At 38.0% G+C, this 19,596-nt stretch overlaps 1 protein-coding gene across 2 annotated transcripts; it reads left to right on the top strand.

Moving 5' to 3' along the window:
- Positions 1-14,445: 14,445 nt before the first annotated feature.
- Positions 14,446-19,168, top strand: LOC132127190 (uncharacterized). Of its 2 annotated transcripts, none has more exons than XM_059538926.1 (7): positions 14,446-14,531; positions 15,408-17,379; positions 17,471-17,624; positions 17,705-17,925; positions 18,088-18,218; positions 18,357-18,457; positions 18,549-19,168. In XM_059538926.1, exons 2-3 carry the CDS (start codon positions 15,429-15,431, stop codon positions 17,479-17,481), a joined length of 1,962 nt encoding a protein of 653 aa, XP_059394909.1. In that variant the 5' UTR covers positions 14,446-14,531; positions 15,408-15,428; the 3' UTR covers positions 17,482-17,624; positions 17,705-17,925; positions 18,088-18,218; positions 18,357-18,457; positions 18,549-19,168. The 2 variants fall into 2 exon arrangements, with proteins under 2 accessions (XP_059394909.1, XP_059394898.1); XM_059538915.1 differs by having other exon boundaries at positions 14,454-14,572.
- The last annotated feature ends 428 nt before the right edge of the window (positions 19,169-19,596 follow it).

The raw sequence follows: 19,596 nt of genomic DNA, 5'->3' as shown, positions 1-19,596 counted from the left end.
CTACAATTATAATATTAAAAACAATATTTTTTTTAAACCTCTACAATTTTGCATAACATTTACCTATTTTATATTACAATTCTGACATTTTTCTTGCAAATGCAAGTTTTTATCTCCTAGTTCGAACTTTATAACTTGACTCAACAATTGCGAGTTTGTCGATTCTGAAGAAAAAAGCCAGAAGTGTGGGATATAAACTCATGATTCTGAGCCGAGTGGAAAAGAGAGAATGACAAGTTGATGTTTCTTATCAGAGGTGTGAGATATAATCTTGGAATTGCAAGAAAAAAAGTCAGAATTTTGAAATATAAACTCAAAATTAAATTTTTTATTATTTTATTCCATGGCTTGCACAGACTCTCATTTTCTGCTACCCTATAGACTCCGCCCACAAAAAACGTCACCACTGTTTGCAAACACTAAAACTGGTCTATTATAATGATGAAGTAATAATACTTAGTGCCTGAATTACATGTCTCTACATATTAGAGAGTATTTTTTGTGATTGTTTTGTTATTTGAAATAATAATAACATTAGAGAGCTTGAATGGCAGCGTAAATATTAATATTAATATATATATATATATAAATATATATAAAAAAAAAAAAAAAAATATATATATATATATATATATATATATATATATATATATATATATATATATATATATATATATATATAAATGGCATTCCAGAACCCAGTCCCAGAAGGACCAAATTTTGACTCCATTGCAATGTGCTGTTGATCAAGACTGTGAAGACATTGTGAAAGCACTTATAGAGGCTGGAGCTTGACCTATAAGGAACTATGGAGTGATCCAAGAGCTTGATATAAAGGTGGAGCAAATGATTAATCAGTTATCTTCACAGGATGAAATGCATCTATTTTTTTTCTTTTTTTTTGTGCTGTACGAAGGAAACATCAGACAGAAGGTTACAAAGTCTATAAAGAACATTTCTTTCAAAAGCATCCTTTCATTCATATTATTCAGTTTGAGGTGTATTATGGTGTCATTGGTCAAAGTGCAGAGCAGTATCATCAGAGCGCCATCAAGTGGTTAAAAGATACAAACAGCACAGACACATACCGAGAGAGTCAGACGCCTTCCTAAGAATTGCTCAGAAACTTTGGCGAGTTGCACTGAACTGCTTAAATGCTGCTTTGTGTGTCAGTGACAGTGTTTCTCCTCAGGTATTCAGTGATGCACAAGAAGAATTAATCATTCATCTGATACTAAAGATACTCAGTGTCATGATGTAGGAGATGTCTTAGCAGAAACTGAGTATTTATTCTTTTTTTTAAGTTATGCGTAAGTCTATTGCTTTTTACATGGTCCTCGGTTCTCGAATCCAGACGCGTCCGACAGAAACGGTTCTTGACTCGAGAACGAGTCAATCTTTTGTTCGTTATCTGGCTCGGCTCTTTGTTCAACTTCAGTTCTCTCTTCACAGCAGTTCAGTCAGTGTACTGTTTGAGTACATGAATTACTCCGGTATATTGGTTTGTTTGAACTCAGAGGGAGTGTCAGCCACATTAAAAAAGTTAACAGCTTAAGTCATTTGTGGATTAATGCGTATTGGAGACGCGAACCGTTTAAAACGATTCAGTTCGATTTGGTGAACTGTTTTAAAAAGATCCGGTTACAGCAAACGATTCGTTCGCGAACCGGATATCACAAACTGCTTTGATTTGAACTCTCTCACAACAGACACGGAAGAGAAGACAATGATGAATAAAGTCGTAGTTTTTGCTATTTTTGGACCAAAATGTATTTTCGATGCTTCAAAACTTCTAACTGACCCTCTGATGTCACATGGACTACTTTGATGATGTTTTTCTTACCTTTCTGGACATGGACAGTAGACCGTACAAACAGCTTCAATGGAGGGACAGATAGCTCTCGGACTAAATCTAAAATATCTTAAACTGTGTTCTGAAGATGAACGGAGGTCTCACGGGTTTGGAACGACATGAGGGTAAGTCATTAATGACATAATTTTCATTTTTGGGTGAACTAACCCTTTAAATGAATAGGGTAGAATGTTTTCAATCACAAATTATTTGTATACAGTTCTTGACACTTTAGAATAGATGATATGATGATCGTATAATGTTTCTGAAATCCTATCAAGAGAGTGTGGTATCTGAAAATAATGGGAAATGAGAACGAAGCAGAAAACTGTCGTAATGCAGATGAAGAGCTGCTTTTCTGAATGGAAGACTAAAGTAAGTCATTCATTTTAAAAACCAGCTGTTATTGCTTATAATATGCCATCCCTTACGGAAAAGAAGTTTATTCAAGTGTGCTATTAGTATACTTCTTTTTAAATAAAAAATAGGAAAGTATGTTTTTAGCTTAATTTGTATGTACTTCTCGAAAATGGGCTCTATGTACTCCTCAGAAATATACTTAAAATGACATTTAAGTATACTTGACTTATACTTAAAAAGTCTAAATATATTTGAGCTATACTTGTGCTCCTAGAATCATTGTTTTCATTAGAGGGCACTAGTACACATCTTCTGCACAGAATTTCCAAAAAAACAGATACTAACAGATACTAACACAGGTAATCTAACACGATCATCTGACATGAACAGCATCAAAACTGTAACGTTATGGAATAAAATGTCGACAGATGAAGACGTAATAATTACAGTCAAGCTTTGGGGTGTTGATCGACTCCATCTATATTTTGATTATCATTCCGAATCCAATTCATAGTCATTTTTCAGCTTATTGTTCAAAATGTTATTTCTTTATTTTTATGAAACTTACCCACATTAAAGTGTTTAAAAAAAAAAAGAATGCATAAAGATAAAATAAGATGTTTTTGTTTTCAAGCAGATACCCTTTTTGTTTCTTTGGATGTTTTGCATGTTCAGATATTCATGTAACAGAATATATACAAATTCAAACCTAAATAGTAGTATACTTAAAGTATGATGTAAAGTTCATTTAAAGAAAGCTTATCAGTATACTAGCAGTATAAAACTACTAAACTAGTAGTTTACTGAGACTATACTTCAAAGTGTACAAAGATTTTATTAGTAAACTATCAGTATACCTACAGTCATGGCCAAAAATATCGGCACCCTTGGAAAATATGATCGAAGAAGTATGTGAAAATTAATCTGCATTGTTAATCCTTTTGATCTTTTATTAAAAAAATGACAAAAAGCTAACCTTTCATTGGATAATAAGAATTTAAAATTGGGGGAAATATCTTAATGAAAATGTTTTTTTTTTTTTTCTCAAATACACGTTGGACACAATTATTGGCACCCCTAGAAATTACTATGAGTAAAATATCTCTAAAGTATATTCCCATTCATATTCACAATTTTGAGCTCTCCATGGTGATTATGAACATGAAATTATCCAGCCATGGATAGAAGAAATATAAATAGGAGGAAAACAAAGCCAAAAATCCCTTAATCATCTGTCACATAAGAAAAACCGAAGAATATACTTCTGATGTGCAGCAAAAGATCATTGAGCTTCACAAATTAATGAATTAGTGAAGTGGCTTTAAGAAAAGATCTAGAGCAGTGAAAATTGCCATTTCCCCCATCAGGGCAATAAAAGTTCCAATCAACATAAAATGTTACAAAACTGCCCGGAAGAGGACGTGTGTCTGTCTTTATCGTCCTAATGCACGGTGAGAAGGAGAGATGAGTGGCTAAAGACTCTTCAAGGATCCCAGCTGGAGAATTGCAGAAAATAGTTGAGTCTCGGGGTCAGAAAACCTTAAAAAAATAATTGTCAAACAGTACCTACATCACCACATGTTGTTTGGCAGGTGTTGGAGCTACATTAGTTTGCTTTCAGTAGTGGTAATTCTGTTAATTAATTAGTTTACTATTATGATTTTGCTCATATTAGTAATATATATTATGGTAATGGTTAGTTTAATAACTACAATGTTTGAGTTAGACACCTGAGGGCAGTAGTGGGCACAGGTAAAGGTAAATATAGGTAGGAAGTGTCCTGTAGCACCTGGGTGATGGGCACATGGTTTTTACCAGCGCGAGAGATGCTCTATTGTTTGCTCAGTTGGAACAAATAAACCAGCCACAACCCTGAATCCAGTTTGAATTAGATTTATTTCTTGCCTGCGTACATCACCTGCCCAGGGTGCTAGAAGTTGTCGTTTGAAGGTTTGATTTAAGTTTAATTTATTTTGTTTGTTGACAAACGGCCACTACAGCAGGGTTACAAGAAAAATGATCCTAGCTCATCCAAAAACAAACTCCAGCATATTCAGTTATCAGACATGAGTGGAACTTTAAATATGACTGGCTTCTATGGTGAGATGAAACTAAAAAATGAGCTTTTTAGCAGCAAACACTCAAGATGGGTTTGGTGAACACAGAGAAAAAATACCCCATGTGTACAATGAAATATACTGCTGTATTTTTAATGTCATTGGCCTATATTTCTGCTGGAGGTCCTGGACATCTTGTTTAGATACATGGCATCATGGATTATATAAAATACCAACAGATAAAAAAATCAGTAAGTGACTGATTCTGTTAGAAATCTTATAATGGGCCATATTTGGATCTTCCAACTGTACAATAATTCAAACACAAACCTCAAAAAGAACACAGAAATGGGTCACTGAGCACAAAACCAAGCTTCTGCTATTGCCATTTCAGTCCTCTGACCTGAACCCTACAGAAAATGAGAGGAGTGAACTAAAGAGAAGAAGTTGGGAATCTGAAGGGTCTGGAGTGAGTCTGGATGAAGGAATGGTCTCTGATCTCTTGTCCGGTTTTCTCTAACCTCATCAGGCTTTATAGGAGAAAATGTAGAGCTGTTAAAATGGCAAATGAAGGTTGCAAAAAGCACTGAATAAAATGGTACCGTTAATTGTGGCCAATGTGTATTAGAGAATAACCTTTATTTCAAAATGATATTTCCCCCCATTTTAAATTATTATTATCCAATGAAAGGTTAGATTTTTGTGAATTTTTTTAATAAAAGACCAAAAGGATTAACAATGCAGATACATTTTCACAGCCTTCTTTGATCATATTTACCAAGTGTGTAGATATTTTTGGCCATGACTGTATAAGTTCACTTTAAGTATAATTGCAGTACAAATTACAAACATAGATGTAAACTAGTTGTGTACTCAAAGTTTGCTACCCTTAAAAAGTAGCCAATTTAGTCGCAAGGAGAACTTAAACAGTAAACTTACAAGTATACTACTAGAACACTGATATTTGTATACTTGCTACATAAAGTTTACTTAAAAATATACTTGAACTGTACTTAAATTACACTGATTTTAGAGTATCAGACAAAACAGATATTTTCTGGTGTCTGGTTGGTGTTTGTACAATAAAGTTAAATCTATAAAAATGGTTTTTAAAAGCACATAGTTTCACCATTTGACAGTGTCACGATGACCATCTTTTTGCAGTAAAGTACCTCTCATAGTGTAATGAGTGGTTAGCTGCATTGAAAACAGATGACGCACATCTTATACACATCTTCTAATTAGTGACAATGTTCCTAGGGGGGAGTTCAGAGGATTTTGTCCTCAAAATGATGAGGGCACACATTATTTTAACATTTCATTTTATTATTTGTAACACAATGGGTTCGTGATACTGATACAGAGTTTGTGAATTTGGAAGGTAAGCCCCATCTTATCCTAGTCTACATCCAGTCTCCTCGTTCCTTCACTGTGGTCTCCACTGACCGGAGGGACTTCATATTCGCCTCCAGTTTTAAGGGCAGCACACAGATTTTTGAGCATATCATCACTGACCTGAGTCTTTGAATGGTACAGTATTGAGGACACAGTCGCAGTTAAGGCACATCACCAACCCTTCCTTTAGCAGTTGGACGTTTTTCTGGGAAGGCAATTAGTGGGTTTTAAGACGAGGGGGGTCTGGAAAGCATAATCAGGTTCACAGTAATAAGTATTACATCATGCATCTGTGTAGCTTTACATACAGTAGATTCTGGGAGGGTTTCGACATTGCACTGCTGTATATTATTATTGTGATATATAACACTTCCTCAGCCCTGCTGAAGCAGAGGACGTTTCTGCCGAACGTACGGTGCATGAACTATAGAAAAGAGTTTCACTTGTAACCTGTAACTGCCTAAATCACTCTTCATAATAATATATACTGTAACTCTGAGAGCCTTTCAAAACTACGGTATGTATGTAAGCAACAGCTGATACCGCGCATGATGTGGCTGCAACAACATTAAGAATAAAAAATACTGTTTTCAGCGCAGGCATGCAGATCAAATAGTGATGCAGGTGAAAAATGCAGTCCTATTATCTTTAGAGACAATTTTTACCTAATTTTTCAATATTTATTTAAATCATGTCTCTCTCTTCGTCAGTGGACTAAGTTGTATAGTCAAGTAATTAATCAGTTAAAATGAATCACCACTATCATATATATCAAGACCTGTTCAGAGTAACATATCAAAACTTTCATTTCAGTTGGGTTGATTAGGCAGAAATTTGTGTGTTTATCTGGTTGGATGTAATAAATTAAAAAATGAAGCCTTTTGTGAAAGAAAAAGATAATCTATGCTTCAATACAGGGAAATTGTTAAAAACACAAACCTTTAAAATCTGTTAATAAAGAAGGTGACTTGATCTAAGTCATTACGACTTCAAGAATGTGTTACACTGATTTTAGAGATATATTCTGCAATGAATGTGTCATGGTCACTGAACTTCTGTTAATTCACCACCAGAGGTCATCATCCACAACACAGACTCTCACACTACACAGTATACCCCGGACTACATTTCCCATGCTTCATTATACCAATCACATTCCATGCACCTGAGACCAATCACACACAGCACAATCATCAGACATGCTTTATAAGCATTGGATTTCCACTCACACACTGCTGAGTATTGTTCTGAATATATCCCTCTCCTTGCGATAGCTGTGATACCAAGCCAGTCCATGTTTGTTTTCATAGCCTTGTTTCGATTCCTAGTTTCATAGTCTTGTTTCAGTTTCTAGTTTCCATAGTTTAGTCTTTTTCCTGCCTTGCCCTGTTTCTCGTGTTTTGACCCTTTGCTCTGGATTCTGGATTACCCCTCTTGCGTAGCACTCTGGATATTGTTTTTTCATCGAAGACCCATGCTTGCCCTAGGAATATTCTTTGTCTTGCCCTCTACATACCTGTTTGCCAGTGTTTGACCCATGCCTGTTACAACCATGTCTCTGTGTAATAAAAGTATGCACATGGATCCGCACGTCTCACGACTAATCAGCCCTGTTACAGAATAATCAGCCACACAAGGATCCAGCAGCTGTTCAAGTGAACAATGGCCAAGTATGGACACTACAAAAATACTTTTCGCCATTCAGCAAGGCCCACGATCACTGGAGAACCATATTAGAGAGTTTTTAACCATTTCTTACTATTCTGAGTTACCGGATATTATTTTGCTAGAGATTTTCTGTGATGGCATAAATCAACCTCTGCAATATAAGCTTAGACGTGAAGGTCCGTGTTCATCACTCTGTTAGTTCCTAGACTATGCTTTGACTGTTGGCTCTTTGTTTACTGAGGATCCACCGCTGCTGTCAGTAAGAGCGGCTGGTAACACAAAACCAGTGCTCTCAACCTCTCCTGTGCATGAACTGATTCCCCAGTCTGAAGTGCTTCCCATGATGGTGATTGTTTTATGTTGCACATGGGCTGCGTACACCACCACTGAAACTCTACAGGTGTTGGCGTCCACTATGATTTCTCCAGAAGTTGCAGCTAAAGCTGCAGAATCTTCAATAGTCCACATTCGCCATGGCGCTGCCGTCTTCGTCTTCCTTCTTCTGTGGTACTGGTTTTCCTAGTTCGTGATTGGTCAACTTCAAATAAATCAACAAATCGGCTCGTTCAACCGCACACGTCACAAATTCAAACCAATAGCTCACAAACTTTTTAGACATGTTTAAAAATGACACTTCTTTATTTTTGTTTGCAAAAAGCACATTTATTTTTCTCAATACTTTAATTTTCATTTGCAAAACATAATTTTTTTGCATATATATGCAACATTATTTTGACTGTCTGATGTCACACTGACAGACATCTGAGATCAGCTCGATTTGAGAAAGGGGAAATGATTTAACGAGATAAAAAATAAAAAATAAAAAAAAAACACTGGGTCGATTTTTATCATTATAGGGTGGTTGTGTACACACACTGCCAACACACTACACACATTTATGGTCAAACAACTTGTAAAAGTGCATGTCGCATCCAATGGCACCTTTACGTTTTCTTTCCTAAACAGGGTTATTTGTTTGCTTTTAAATTATAAATGCATTTAAAAATGTAAGTAAACCATGTGTTTTTAAAGAAACTGATACAATTTGGAGATGTATTTTTTTCTTATTTGGAGAAAACTGGGATATTTGGATGAGGTTTGTTGTTTGCACGTTATTGCCCCTGCACCTAGCTATAGAACACACTGGATTTTATAGATGGATTATGGCTAATTTTAAAATATCAAGATGAGTGGACACACAAAGCATGACAAAATATGACAATGAAACATTTATTCAACCTTGAGAAAAAAATATATATATAATTACATTCTCAATCACTTTTATAAACTACCCCCCCCCCAAGCACAAACACACATCATTTTAGTTTTTAGCAATATAAACAAAAAATAAATGCTATGTCCACCCTGTCTTGTGTATGTCCGCCATATCAAGCCTAAGTTGCCGACAGGGTGGACATTTTGGACTTCAATCAGCATATTAGCTTACAACAAACTGACTAGCTAAATATTTATTCTGGATGTTAAAGAAGTTTGGCATTTTTAAACTTAAATATTTAGAAAAAACTTTATTCTAATCAATTCCTGCATATTTTATGCCGACAAGGTGGACATATTAAGCTTTGGCAAAACAAGTAAGCAAATTTATACAAAGAAAATTTGGCAATTGAAAAGTTACCAACTTACCCTCCTCAGCCGTTTAAATTCCCACCACTGAAGAGACAAAACAAATCTGTTGTCCTGATGTCACTAAACGGGATGGCCTTTTCTGAAAGGGGCGGGTTCCCCAATAAGACAGGGTGGACAACCATTCAAGGGAAATGGACAAACTTTTTTTTTTTTTTTATTAAATAAAAATGTTGATCTTTATTACCAAATGATCAATACACTCAAACGGAGTAATCTCTTATTATTATGTCCTTAGAAGGAATGAAAGGCTTTCTCAAATAAGAACTTATTTAATGAACAATAGGAATAGCAAATAGAACAGCATAGATAGCAGCTGATGCAATACTTCAGACTCTCCTATTCTCCTGTTCTCAGTCTCACATATTACAAACCTCTACCGCCACCTACTGGCCAATATGCACAGAAGAACACAACATATTCCCCCATCACTTAAAGCAAACTGTCTACCCAGATTTTTAAGAACAAAAGGAACACAATAACAAAGTTACAAAATTACCAAAGCATTCACTTGGTTATGTAACATAACTACTTATCTCAATCAGACTAAAGAACAAAATAAGTTTCACGATAATCACAAGAATGTAGTATTCATATTAAAATAAACAACAAGGTGACTTAATGAATTACTCATCCTGTATATTCTCGCAATGCAAGTGACTAAGTAACACAGTCTTCCAGCCAACGAGGAGGTCGTCTCACACGGGTAGAACCCCTTTGAAGAGCTTCAGCAGCTTGAGGAGCCTGAGGAGCTTGAGGCGCCGGAGGAGGAGGACGAAACTGAAATGACAAGTCCACAGCATCCATATCGGTAGTCTCCAAAACAGGTGCAACAGAACGAGCCAGGTGAGAAGCATGCCAGTTCTTCCCGTCTGATAACAGGTAAGTACACGCACCCAGTTTACGCACAATTTGACGTGGGTTGGTAAATCTTGGATGCGCTTTCGGAACGTGAGTTGGAATGCGCACACGCACCAAATCTCCCACTTTGAAATCAGGAGTGCGAGCCACACGTCTGGAGTCAGTGTATGCTTTCATTTTCTGTTGTTTCAAAGAAACTCGCTGAAGAAGCGCAGGAGCATCCTGACGTGTGGTGAGAGAAGGAAAAACATTAAGACGCGTTCGCATCCTTCTGCCATGAAGCAACTCAAACGGGGATAGTCCTGTGGCAGAATGTGGTGTAGCACGATACACTTGGAGAAATTCCGTGACTGTAGATTTCCACGGCTTCGTTCCCAGAACAGCAGACTGAATGCAGCCTTTCAGCACGCGATGAAAGCGTTCCACAGCTCCATTCGCGGAAGGGTGGTAGACAGAAGTACGTATGTGTTGAATGTTTCTCTCTTTTAGGAATGTAGCAAATTCCGCTGACGTGAATTGGGTTCCATTATCAGACACGATAGAACATGGATTGCCGTATCTACTAAACACAGATGACAAGAAGGCGATAACATTTTGAGTAGTGATGGAAGCGGTGAAAGCGATTTCAGGCCACTTACTGTGATAATCAACTAATGTCAGCGCATAACGACAGTCCCACACAGCGGTTTCAAATGGACCCACCACATCTACAGCTACCTTGTCCCACGGTACAGACGGAAAAGGCACTGGCTGCAGCGGCGCAGTAGAAGTGTTGGCAGTTTTGTCAGAGGACAGACACATTTTACAGGTCTGTATGTGCTCTTTAACCAGACAATCTATGCCTGGCCACCAGTACAGTTCACGAAGACGTTGTTTTGTGCGCACAATTCCCTGGTGGCCTTCATGAGCTAACTTCACCATCGTGTGCCTTAGAGCAACAGGCACAACCAGACGTGATCCTCTGAACACATAATCGTGCTGCACACTCAATTCGTCACGTAGTTTGAAGTATGGACGTAGAATATTATCCACAGAAGTTGAAGAGGAAGGCCAACCGCGAGCTATTTGTGTGCGTAATGCACTCAGTTCAGAGCACGTCGCGGAGGCAGAAGCAAACTCTGCCGGTGACAGAGCTGACATTACAGGAGACATAAACGCCACAAACTCAGGTTCAGCGTCCATGCAGTCTTCATCCGAAGCAGGCAAAGGCAGACGAGAAAGACAGTCGGCAGTGCAATTTTGAGCCCCAGGCCGGTAAATCACATCATAGTTAAAGCACAGTAACCGTGCTGCCCAGCGCGCAATGCGCATTCCGGCGCGATCAGTACCTTTGGATGAGAGGAGCACAGTTAATGCCTGGTGGTCCGTCCGCAGGAGGAATTTACGACCCCACAAGTAGGTTCGCCACTTTTCAACTGCCCAGACACACGCAAGTGCTTCCTTTTCAATGGTTGAGTACTTGCGTTCAGCAGGCGACAATGTCCGGGATGCAAAAGCGACGACGCACTCAGTCTTATTCTCATGAACTTGAGCGAGAACAGCGCCCAGACCATAATCAGAGGCATCTGTAGATACCACCGTAGGCAAATCGAGGTCGAACAATGAAAGTGCAGGACTGTCAATGAGCAACTTTTTTACAGCATCAAAACATTGCTGAGCTTCCTCCGACCAGACGAAATCTGAGCCCTGCCTGATGCATGCACGCAGAGGTTCAACTACCGTGGCAAAGTTGGGAATAAACTTATTGTACCATGATAGTAGCCCGATGAAAGAGCAAAGTTGAGGTGCATCTTTTGGAGCGGGTGCATGAAGAATGGCAGAAAGGTGATCCTCATCAGGTTGAATTCCTTGCGCATTCACCAGATGGCCCAGGAAGCGCAGACTGGTTTTGTTGAACTGACATTTCGATTGATTCAGCTTCAGTCCAGCATCCTGTAAGCGCTGAACAACGGCTTTGAGCGTGTGATCATGTTCAGTTTGCGTACGTCCCCAGAGAATGATATCATCAAGGTAATTGGCAACATTCGGAAGTCCCTGCAAAACTGTTACCAACATTCTCTGAAAAGCAGAAGGTGCTGAAGCAAGTCCGTACGGTACGCGACAAAATCTGAAAAGTCCTTCTTGAGTAATGAAGGCGGTCAGATCGCGGCTCTCCTCATGTAAGGGCAAATGAAAATAAGCACTCTCCAAATCGATAGTGGAAAATACAGTCGCTCCCCTTAACAAAGACAAAAGTTCCTCAATATGTGGTAGTGGGTAGCTATCCGTAACTACAGCCTTGTTGGGTTCTCGCAGATCCACGCACATTCGAATGGCACCCGACTTTTTCTGTACTACTACTATCGGGGAGACCCATGGCGAAGCGTCCACTCTCTCTATAATGTCAGACTCGAGAAGGCGATGAATTTCCTCACTGACTGCGGCTCTAACAGACAACGGTAAGCGGCGGAGTTTCTGGCGCACAGGAGCCACAGCTGGAGAAGTCTTTACTCTGTGCACAAAGCCTTTTGCACATCCCAAAGCAGCTGAAGGCGTCAACGCAGACAATCGCAGCACAGGTGTTGATGACTGTGCTGGCAAAATTGAATTGCCTTCAAAACGAAGATGTAAGCCATTAATAAGATCCATCCCAAGCAGAGCTGTGCCAGATTCCACCACAAAGAATGATGTGGAGCAGGTGATGTCATCCATAGAGACAGTGGCAGGTAAGCAGCCAAGCACAGGAATCGGAGCACAAGAATACGTCACCAGTTTCAATGAAGGAGGCAGCAGAGCATCTTTCTGGAAGTGTGTATCATACACAATTTTAGGCAATATAGAAACAGATGACCCAGAATCCACGGTAAGCTCGATAGGCACAGACGTAGTTGCGGTCGCAATGAGAGCAGTGCACCGAATTTTATCAGTTAGTGAGTCATGCATATAAAGGATCTGAACTTCAGGCAAGTCAATTTCACGCACTGAGCAAGCTTGTCCTGAACGACACACCCGCGAATAATGTCCCATCTTTTGACAGTTATTACACTGTGCCGATGCAGCAGGACAACTACGATCATTCGCGAGGTGTTTCTTAGATCCACAACGATAGCATTCACGAGAGGACGAAGCAGGTGCAGTAGTTGACGAAGGCTTTGAAGAACGCATTGTAGACGGTGGTTTTAAAGGTGGTCTACGACGGAAACGTCCAGCTGCAGGTGGAGGCTTTGCATGTATCACTTGCACAGGAACTGAACGAGTATTCGATAATAATTTGGCTTGTTCACCAGCAGCTTCTGTTTGGGTGGCTATAGTAATGGCTTTTTCCAGAGTCAATTCAGATTCTAAAAGCAGTCTCTCACGAATCCGATGACTGGACACATTCTCCACGAGCTGATCACGCAACATGTCGTCCAAAGTAGCTGCAAAGTCACAAGTAACTGCTAAATCCCGTAGAGCAGCTACGTACTGAATTATAGTTTCTCCTGGTGCCTGAACACGTTTCCTGAAAGCATGGCGCTCAGCCACTATGTTCCGTCGAGGGGTAAAATGCGCTTTCAAGGCCGCAATCGCATCTTCCATCGTATCACCTTGATTCGGCAAGGAATAGAATAATCTTTGTCCTTCAGTCCCCAGACAATGTAGCAGTAGTGCTCGTTTGCGCTCAACTGGCCATGCATCTCCAGAAGCACCAACAACAAGCAAATAATTCTGAAACATCCGTAGCCACGTGTCGAAAGGAATAGTTGGTTCACCAGGACATGGCAAAAATGGCGTGGAAAAAGTAGAAACAGCTGCCATCTCCAAAAAAAGTACCTCGTCGCCAATTTATTATGTCCTTAGTAAGAAGGAATGAAAGGCTTTCTCAAATAAGAACTTATTTAATGAACAATAGGAATAGCAAATAGAACAGCATAGATAGCAGCTGATGCAATACTTCAGACTCTCCTATTCTCCTGTTCTCAGTCTCACATATTACAAACCTCTACCGCCACCTACTGGCCAATATGCACAGAAGAACACAACACTTATTTAACAAAATATTAATAGAAGAAACAATAAAAAAAAAATACTGTATATATATATGAATTGACTATATTCTACTCTTATTCAAATTTAATGAGCAGTTCATGGGACATAGCAAAATAAAACACTTCCTCTTACACAAAACATATATATATATATATATATATATATATATATATATATATATGTGTATGTATGTATCTAATGTAGCCAAGTAATGCAGCTTAGCCTAATACAACACACCCTTTCATAGTATTTTTTTTGTTTATGTTCAAGTTATGGCAAATTAGTTATTTATGTACAGGACGCCCTACAGTGATATTGACTCATAGTTACCCACCACGGCTTTCAGAAAGAGCATGATTTTCATATTATAAGTGTCATTGAATTATGCCATAATAAACATTACTGGGTAAAAAAAATTGGATTTAATTGGCTAGACATTTATTTTAAGTCAATACATAATTGGTACATTTTAATTGGACAATCTTATACTGTCACTTCATTTCAAGATGTTATTTAATTCACATTTAAAAAGGCATACTGTAGCACTGACTGGGTTTTGCAGCAAGTTGCCAAACAACATTCTTACACAATTTTTTTCCTAGGGTGTGGAGTGGATGACGTGCACAATGTGTAAGAACAGGAAGTTTTTTATCGGATACAGCCTTCAATATCAACGAAGAAATCAGGTCTGCCTCTACTAAATGGAAAGTTTTTGGTAATAAAATAGGTAGGCTAATTATAACCTCTCTAACATGCTGTTTGAAAAGTCATACTTTTTTAGAATTTAACCAGACTTGTTTAACAATAGCAATTAGCTGCAAATAATTACCAATAATAACTTTTAATTTAAATGTATTACAAAGTCGCACAAACCATTTATATTACACAATCACATTTACATTTGTGGCGATTTAATGAAAAAAGACTCTGCATAACTTTCTTTTAGTCTTTATGAATGAGCATGTTGATACGGACTGAATGCATCTGTTTAGCAGGCGTGTTTAGACATGCAGGAGAAACTTATTCTTTCTCTTCTAAACAATGTGATATGCATTTTCATGGTAAAAAAAATGTGAAGACCTCTCGTTAAATAAGGACCAGTCACCGAAAATATTATTTAAGACTGGTCAGCCCATCTGTACGTTTAATTTCTATGAATACAAAAAGCCCACTTAAAAGTATAAAAATACTACTACTTTGTTTTACTTATATCCTGTTATATTCAGGAGCTCAGGTTTTAAGGTTTTTATGGTTATGAAGCTTTGGAATGTTTTACTTATTAAAATGATATAGCCTGTTTTAAATGTTTTAAAACTGATTTTGTCAAAACAATATCACACATTTGATTTTTATTGACAATATTGTATGGCATTTTAGTCTGATTAGAATTTACTGAAATGAATACATATGACATGAAGGAGATATTGACTAAATTCAAAGGGTTAGATTTTCAATATGACTAAAAAACTGATGAAGATTAACCCTGTCTATTAACAATGTAAAGAAAGAAAGAAGGAAATAAGTAATAATGCTAAGTAAAACTATTTAACATCTCTCAACAGATGTTGAGTATTTGAAGATCCATGGCATTCCAGATCCAAATAAAATATCCGGTTCCAGTGCCAGTTCCAGCAGTACCAAGAAAAACAGATCCTCTAATACAATGCATCATCGACAACAAGTTAAAGAAACTTCGCAAATTAATAAGAAGCAGAGATATTAATGGACTGTACCCTTCTGAGCTCTGGAATGATGATGTTACTCCATTATCTGCAGCAGTTTTATGCAGAAATGAAGATATCTGCTCTTATCTACTTGAAGAGTCGGCTGATCCAAACAAATCCTCAACAAATGGACGAACACCTTTACATTATGCTTCATTTACAACTGGGGTTCCACTGAATATTGTGGAAAGATTACTTGCAGGAAAAGCTAACCCAAATGGATATGAATTACAAATTTTTACTCCATTGCAATGTGCTGTTGATCAAGACCGTGAAGACATTGTGAAAGCACTTATAGTGGCTGTAGCTTCACCTGAAACTAACTATGGGGTGAATCCAGAGCTTGATAAAAAGGTGGAGAAAATGATTTGTGGACTATCTTCACAGGGTGAAGTGTTTGAGAAAGTACATATATCTTTCTCTTTTAATTGTGCTGTACGAAAGAAAAGTCAGATGGAAGTTTATAGTATTTATAAGAAACATTTCTTTCAAGAGGATCCTTTTGTTAATTTGATTTATTTTGAGCTCTACTACAGTGTCATTGGTAAAGGTGCAGAGCAGTATCATCAGAGCGCCATCAAATGGTTAAAAGACACAAAGAGTGCAGACAGATACATTGAGGGAGTCATCAAACGATTCTCAAGAATCCCTCAGAAACACTGGCTGATTGCACTGAACTGCTTAAATGCTGCTTTGTGTGTCAGTGAAAGCATTTCTACTCCGGTATTCAGTGATCTTGTGTCAATTCTAACAAACAGTCTTCAGCACTTTGGAAATCCACAAGGAGAAAGAGTCAATCATCTGATTCTAAAGATACTCAATGTCATGATGCAGAAGACGTCTGAGCAGAAACTGAGACTGAATCATTCTGTCTATGAGAAGTTATGCAATAGTCTACTGCCTCTCACACGTCCTGATTATTCAAGTCTGATTGGTATGTGGACATACAGTTTTTTCGCCTACATAAATGACATCGCTCCCGAACTTGTAGCACAATGTGGATTGTCATCAGTCCCAGAGAGGATTCTTAATGCTGCAGAGATAGAGGATGAAGCTATGAACAAAAAACTACAAAAATTGAACATATCACTCAACCATCCTTCAGGAATAGGAGATGGTTTATGTGAAGAAAAGTGCAAGAAAAAGAAGAAGAAGAAAAAGAAGGAAATCCAGAAAGAGTTGGGATCACAAGAAAGTGAGCAGCAATGTAAAGATGAACCACATCCAGACACTATAGTGACATCCATTGAGGAATCAAATTCAAGTGTGCAGCCGTTCACACAACCTGCTGAGAGTCCAAATATCTCAAGAAGTTGGCTTCAGACTAGCTGTCGTTGGGGGTCTAAGCTTGAGAAACTAGCTAACATTGATGCTAGCAGAACATACAGACTTGGAAACCTTACTCTTGTGCTCAGTGATGAATTTCAGATCGCTAAGGGAAGTGATGGAACAGAAGTTTTCCTTGGTTTGAGGGATGACGGCACTGAGGTGGCTGTGAAACGAATGATTAAGTCTAACTACCAAGCACTCAGGAATGAGGAGGAATTTCTGCGACTTCCACAGCTTGAAAGATCCTCCATCGTGCGATATGTGGACTTTGTTGAGGATGCACATTTCGGATACCTTGTTCTTCAGCTTTGTGAGTACACACTGGAGGAATATATCCAAGATCATTTACCAGATGACAGCGCTGAGAGATCTTTGATCCTGAAGAAACTGGTGAAGGAAGTTCTCTGCAGCTTACAGGTTTTACATGACCAGAAAACCAAAGTACTCCATCGAGACATCAAACCCCAGAATGTTCTGATTGGTATGAGATAAACCAAACTTCCTTGGTTTATTTAATTGATCAAAACTAAGTTTGTTTTTTAAAACAGCAATGGTCTTTCCCTGTTTCCCAGACATAAATTGAAAAGCCAGATTGGCTGATTTTGGCATAAGTCGTCGACTGAAACAGAGTGAAACCACTTTACGAACAAGAATTGCTGGAACTAGATGCTGGAGACCATAGATGAGGAAGCCAACACTGGGTACAAGAGGAGCTCCGACATTCAGGTTGGTTTTCAATATTTATCAGTTAAAAGTTTCCTCAGTGAACATTCAAAACTAATGGTAACACTGTAACCTGATTGAAGGTTGCTGGGATGTTAGTCTACTACATTCTTTCTGGAGGACAACATCCGTTTGGTAAAGGTGCTGCTTGTGAATACAACATTTTACGAGGAAGATACTCTCTGGATCAACTGGATGATGATGTAGCGAAGGATCTCGTTGAGTGGATGATTAATGAAGATCCAAACAAGAGACCAACTGTGGAGCAAACCCTCGCACACCCCTTCTTCTGGACTGATGACAGGTAAAACACTCCACTGATTTGACAATGACATTTATAATATACAAACCAGAGTCAGCACTGCTTATGGTAAATTTTGATTTTATGTTAAATGAAGGGGAAATCACATTGTATAGATCATCGATTTCATCAGCTTATGAAATACTGTTTGTGAAATCCTGTCAGGAGAGTGGAGTATTTGAAAAAACTGGGGAACCAGAAAGAGGTCGAGAACTGTCGTAATGTTGCTGAGGAGCTCCTTCAAAATGTAAAAAAAAAACACAGAGGGGAAAAGCTTTTCTGAATGGAAAACTAAAGTGAGTATGATTTTAATGCAGAAATATCCAAATGCAAATATTTAAGTGAAAATAATTTTAATGTAGTTTATGTCCTGCTATAATCTTAGTTTAAAAGTAATTTTGTTTATATATTTATTAATTTTTTCTTTTTTTCAGTTGCCATTTGAGCTTGTCCAGAAACTGGATGGTAAGAAGAAAGCCTATCCGGAGAACACACTGGGCCTGCTGCGTTTTATACGCAACCTCCACGAACATTAGTGAGGGACATGTTATACTATAGTATATATAATTCAGTATTATTGTGTGTCAGACCATATTTTTGGTGGGTTTTTTTTTCTTTCTTATTAGTTCAGAGGACGCAGAGAGCATCAACCTGATGGCTTCATTCCCTGATCTGTTTGGGAGTGTGTTCAGGTTTGCGAAGGAGGGAGGATGGAACTCCAGACCGAGTCTGAAAAAGTTTTTCAGCTCAGCTCCACAGATCTGACTGTTGTCAATTCTGGTTTCAATATGTACAGTGCCTTGTGAAAGTCCTGTAGGAGAAAAAAAAAATTATTCAGTGCCGACGGTTTTGCAGTCCGTCCCCTCAGTTTATAAACCGTACTCACAAATTCTTAAACTGTTCCCTCGGTTTAACAAATGGTGTCCACGGATTAATAAACTGTTCCCATGAATTTACAATCTGTGCGCTCAGATTTTGTAAACCGTACCTTAGGTTTTTGAATCCGTAAGCATTAATTCATAATCCATGCGCATGCTTTCGCAATCCATTCCCTTAGATTTGTAAACTGTTCTCACGGATTCATGCAGCAAGCTCCGAAGTGGCCTATGTGTTAACACAGTTTTATTGAATATTGTGAAATAGGCTTACAGCAAAGTGTCTTAAGTGATTATCAATTTTACTACAAGGTGGAATAAAAAAGATTTAATAAGAAAGATGTGCATCAAAATCTTGTTTAATTTGTGATCATCTTAGAACTTGATTATTATTGTATAATAAACCTGGAATTGTGACTGTTTCTAGAGTAATTTGTTCCTCTTTTGTAAGTCGTTTTGGATAAAAGCTTCTTATGCATAACCTATATAATATATACTTTATTGCCATTATGCAGATTAAATGTACAGAGCTAATGAAATGCAGTTAGCATCTTACCAGAAGTGCAATAATATAGTGTTTTATATACATATAAGTGCAGATTAAGTGAAGCTATGACACAGATTTGAGCAGATTATATACAGAATATAAATAGGAATGCAATGTAGGGATTGTATGTACAATATGAACAGAGCAATGTAGGATTATATACACATTATGAACAGCAGCAACGTGAGAACAGTGGTAATAAATACAGTTGGATGAGTGTGCAAAAGTATTGTTAAACAATGTATTCTATGC

Source organism: Carassius carassius, chromosome 3 (genome assembly GCF_963082965.1).
Source record: "Carassius carassius chromosome 3, fCarCar2.1, whole genome shotgun sequence".
NCBI lineage: Eukaryota > Metazoa > Chordata > Actinopteri > Cypriniformes > Cyprinidae > Carassius > Carassius carassius.
This window is presented reverse-complemented; position numbering and strand designations above follow the sequence as displayed.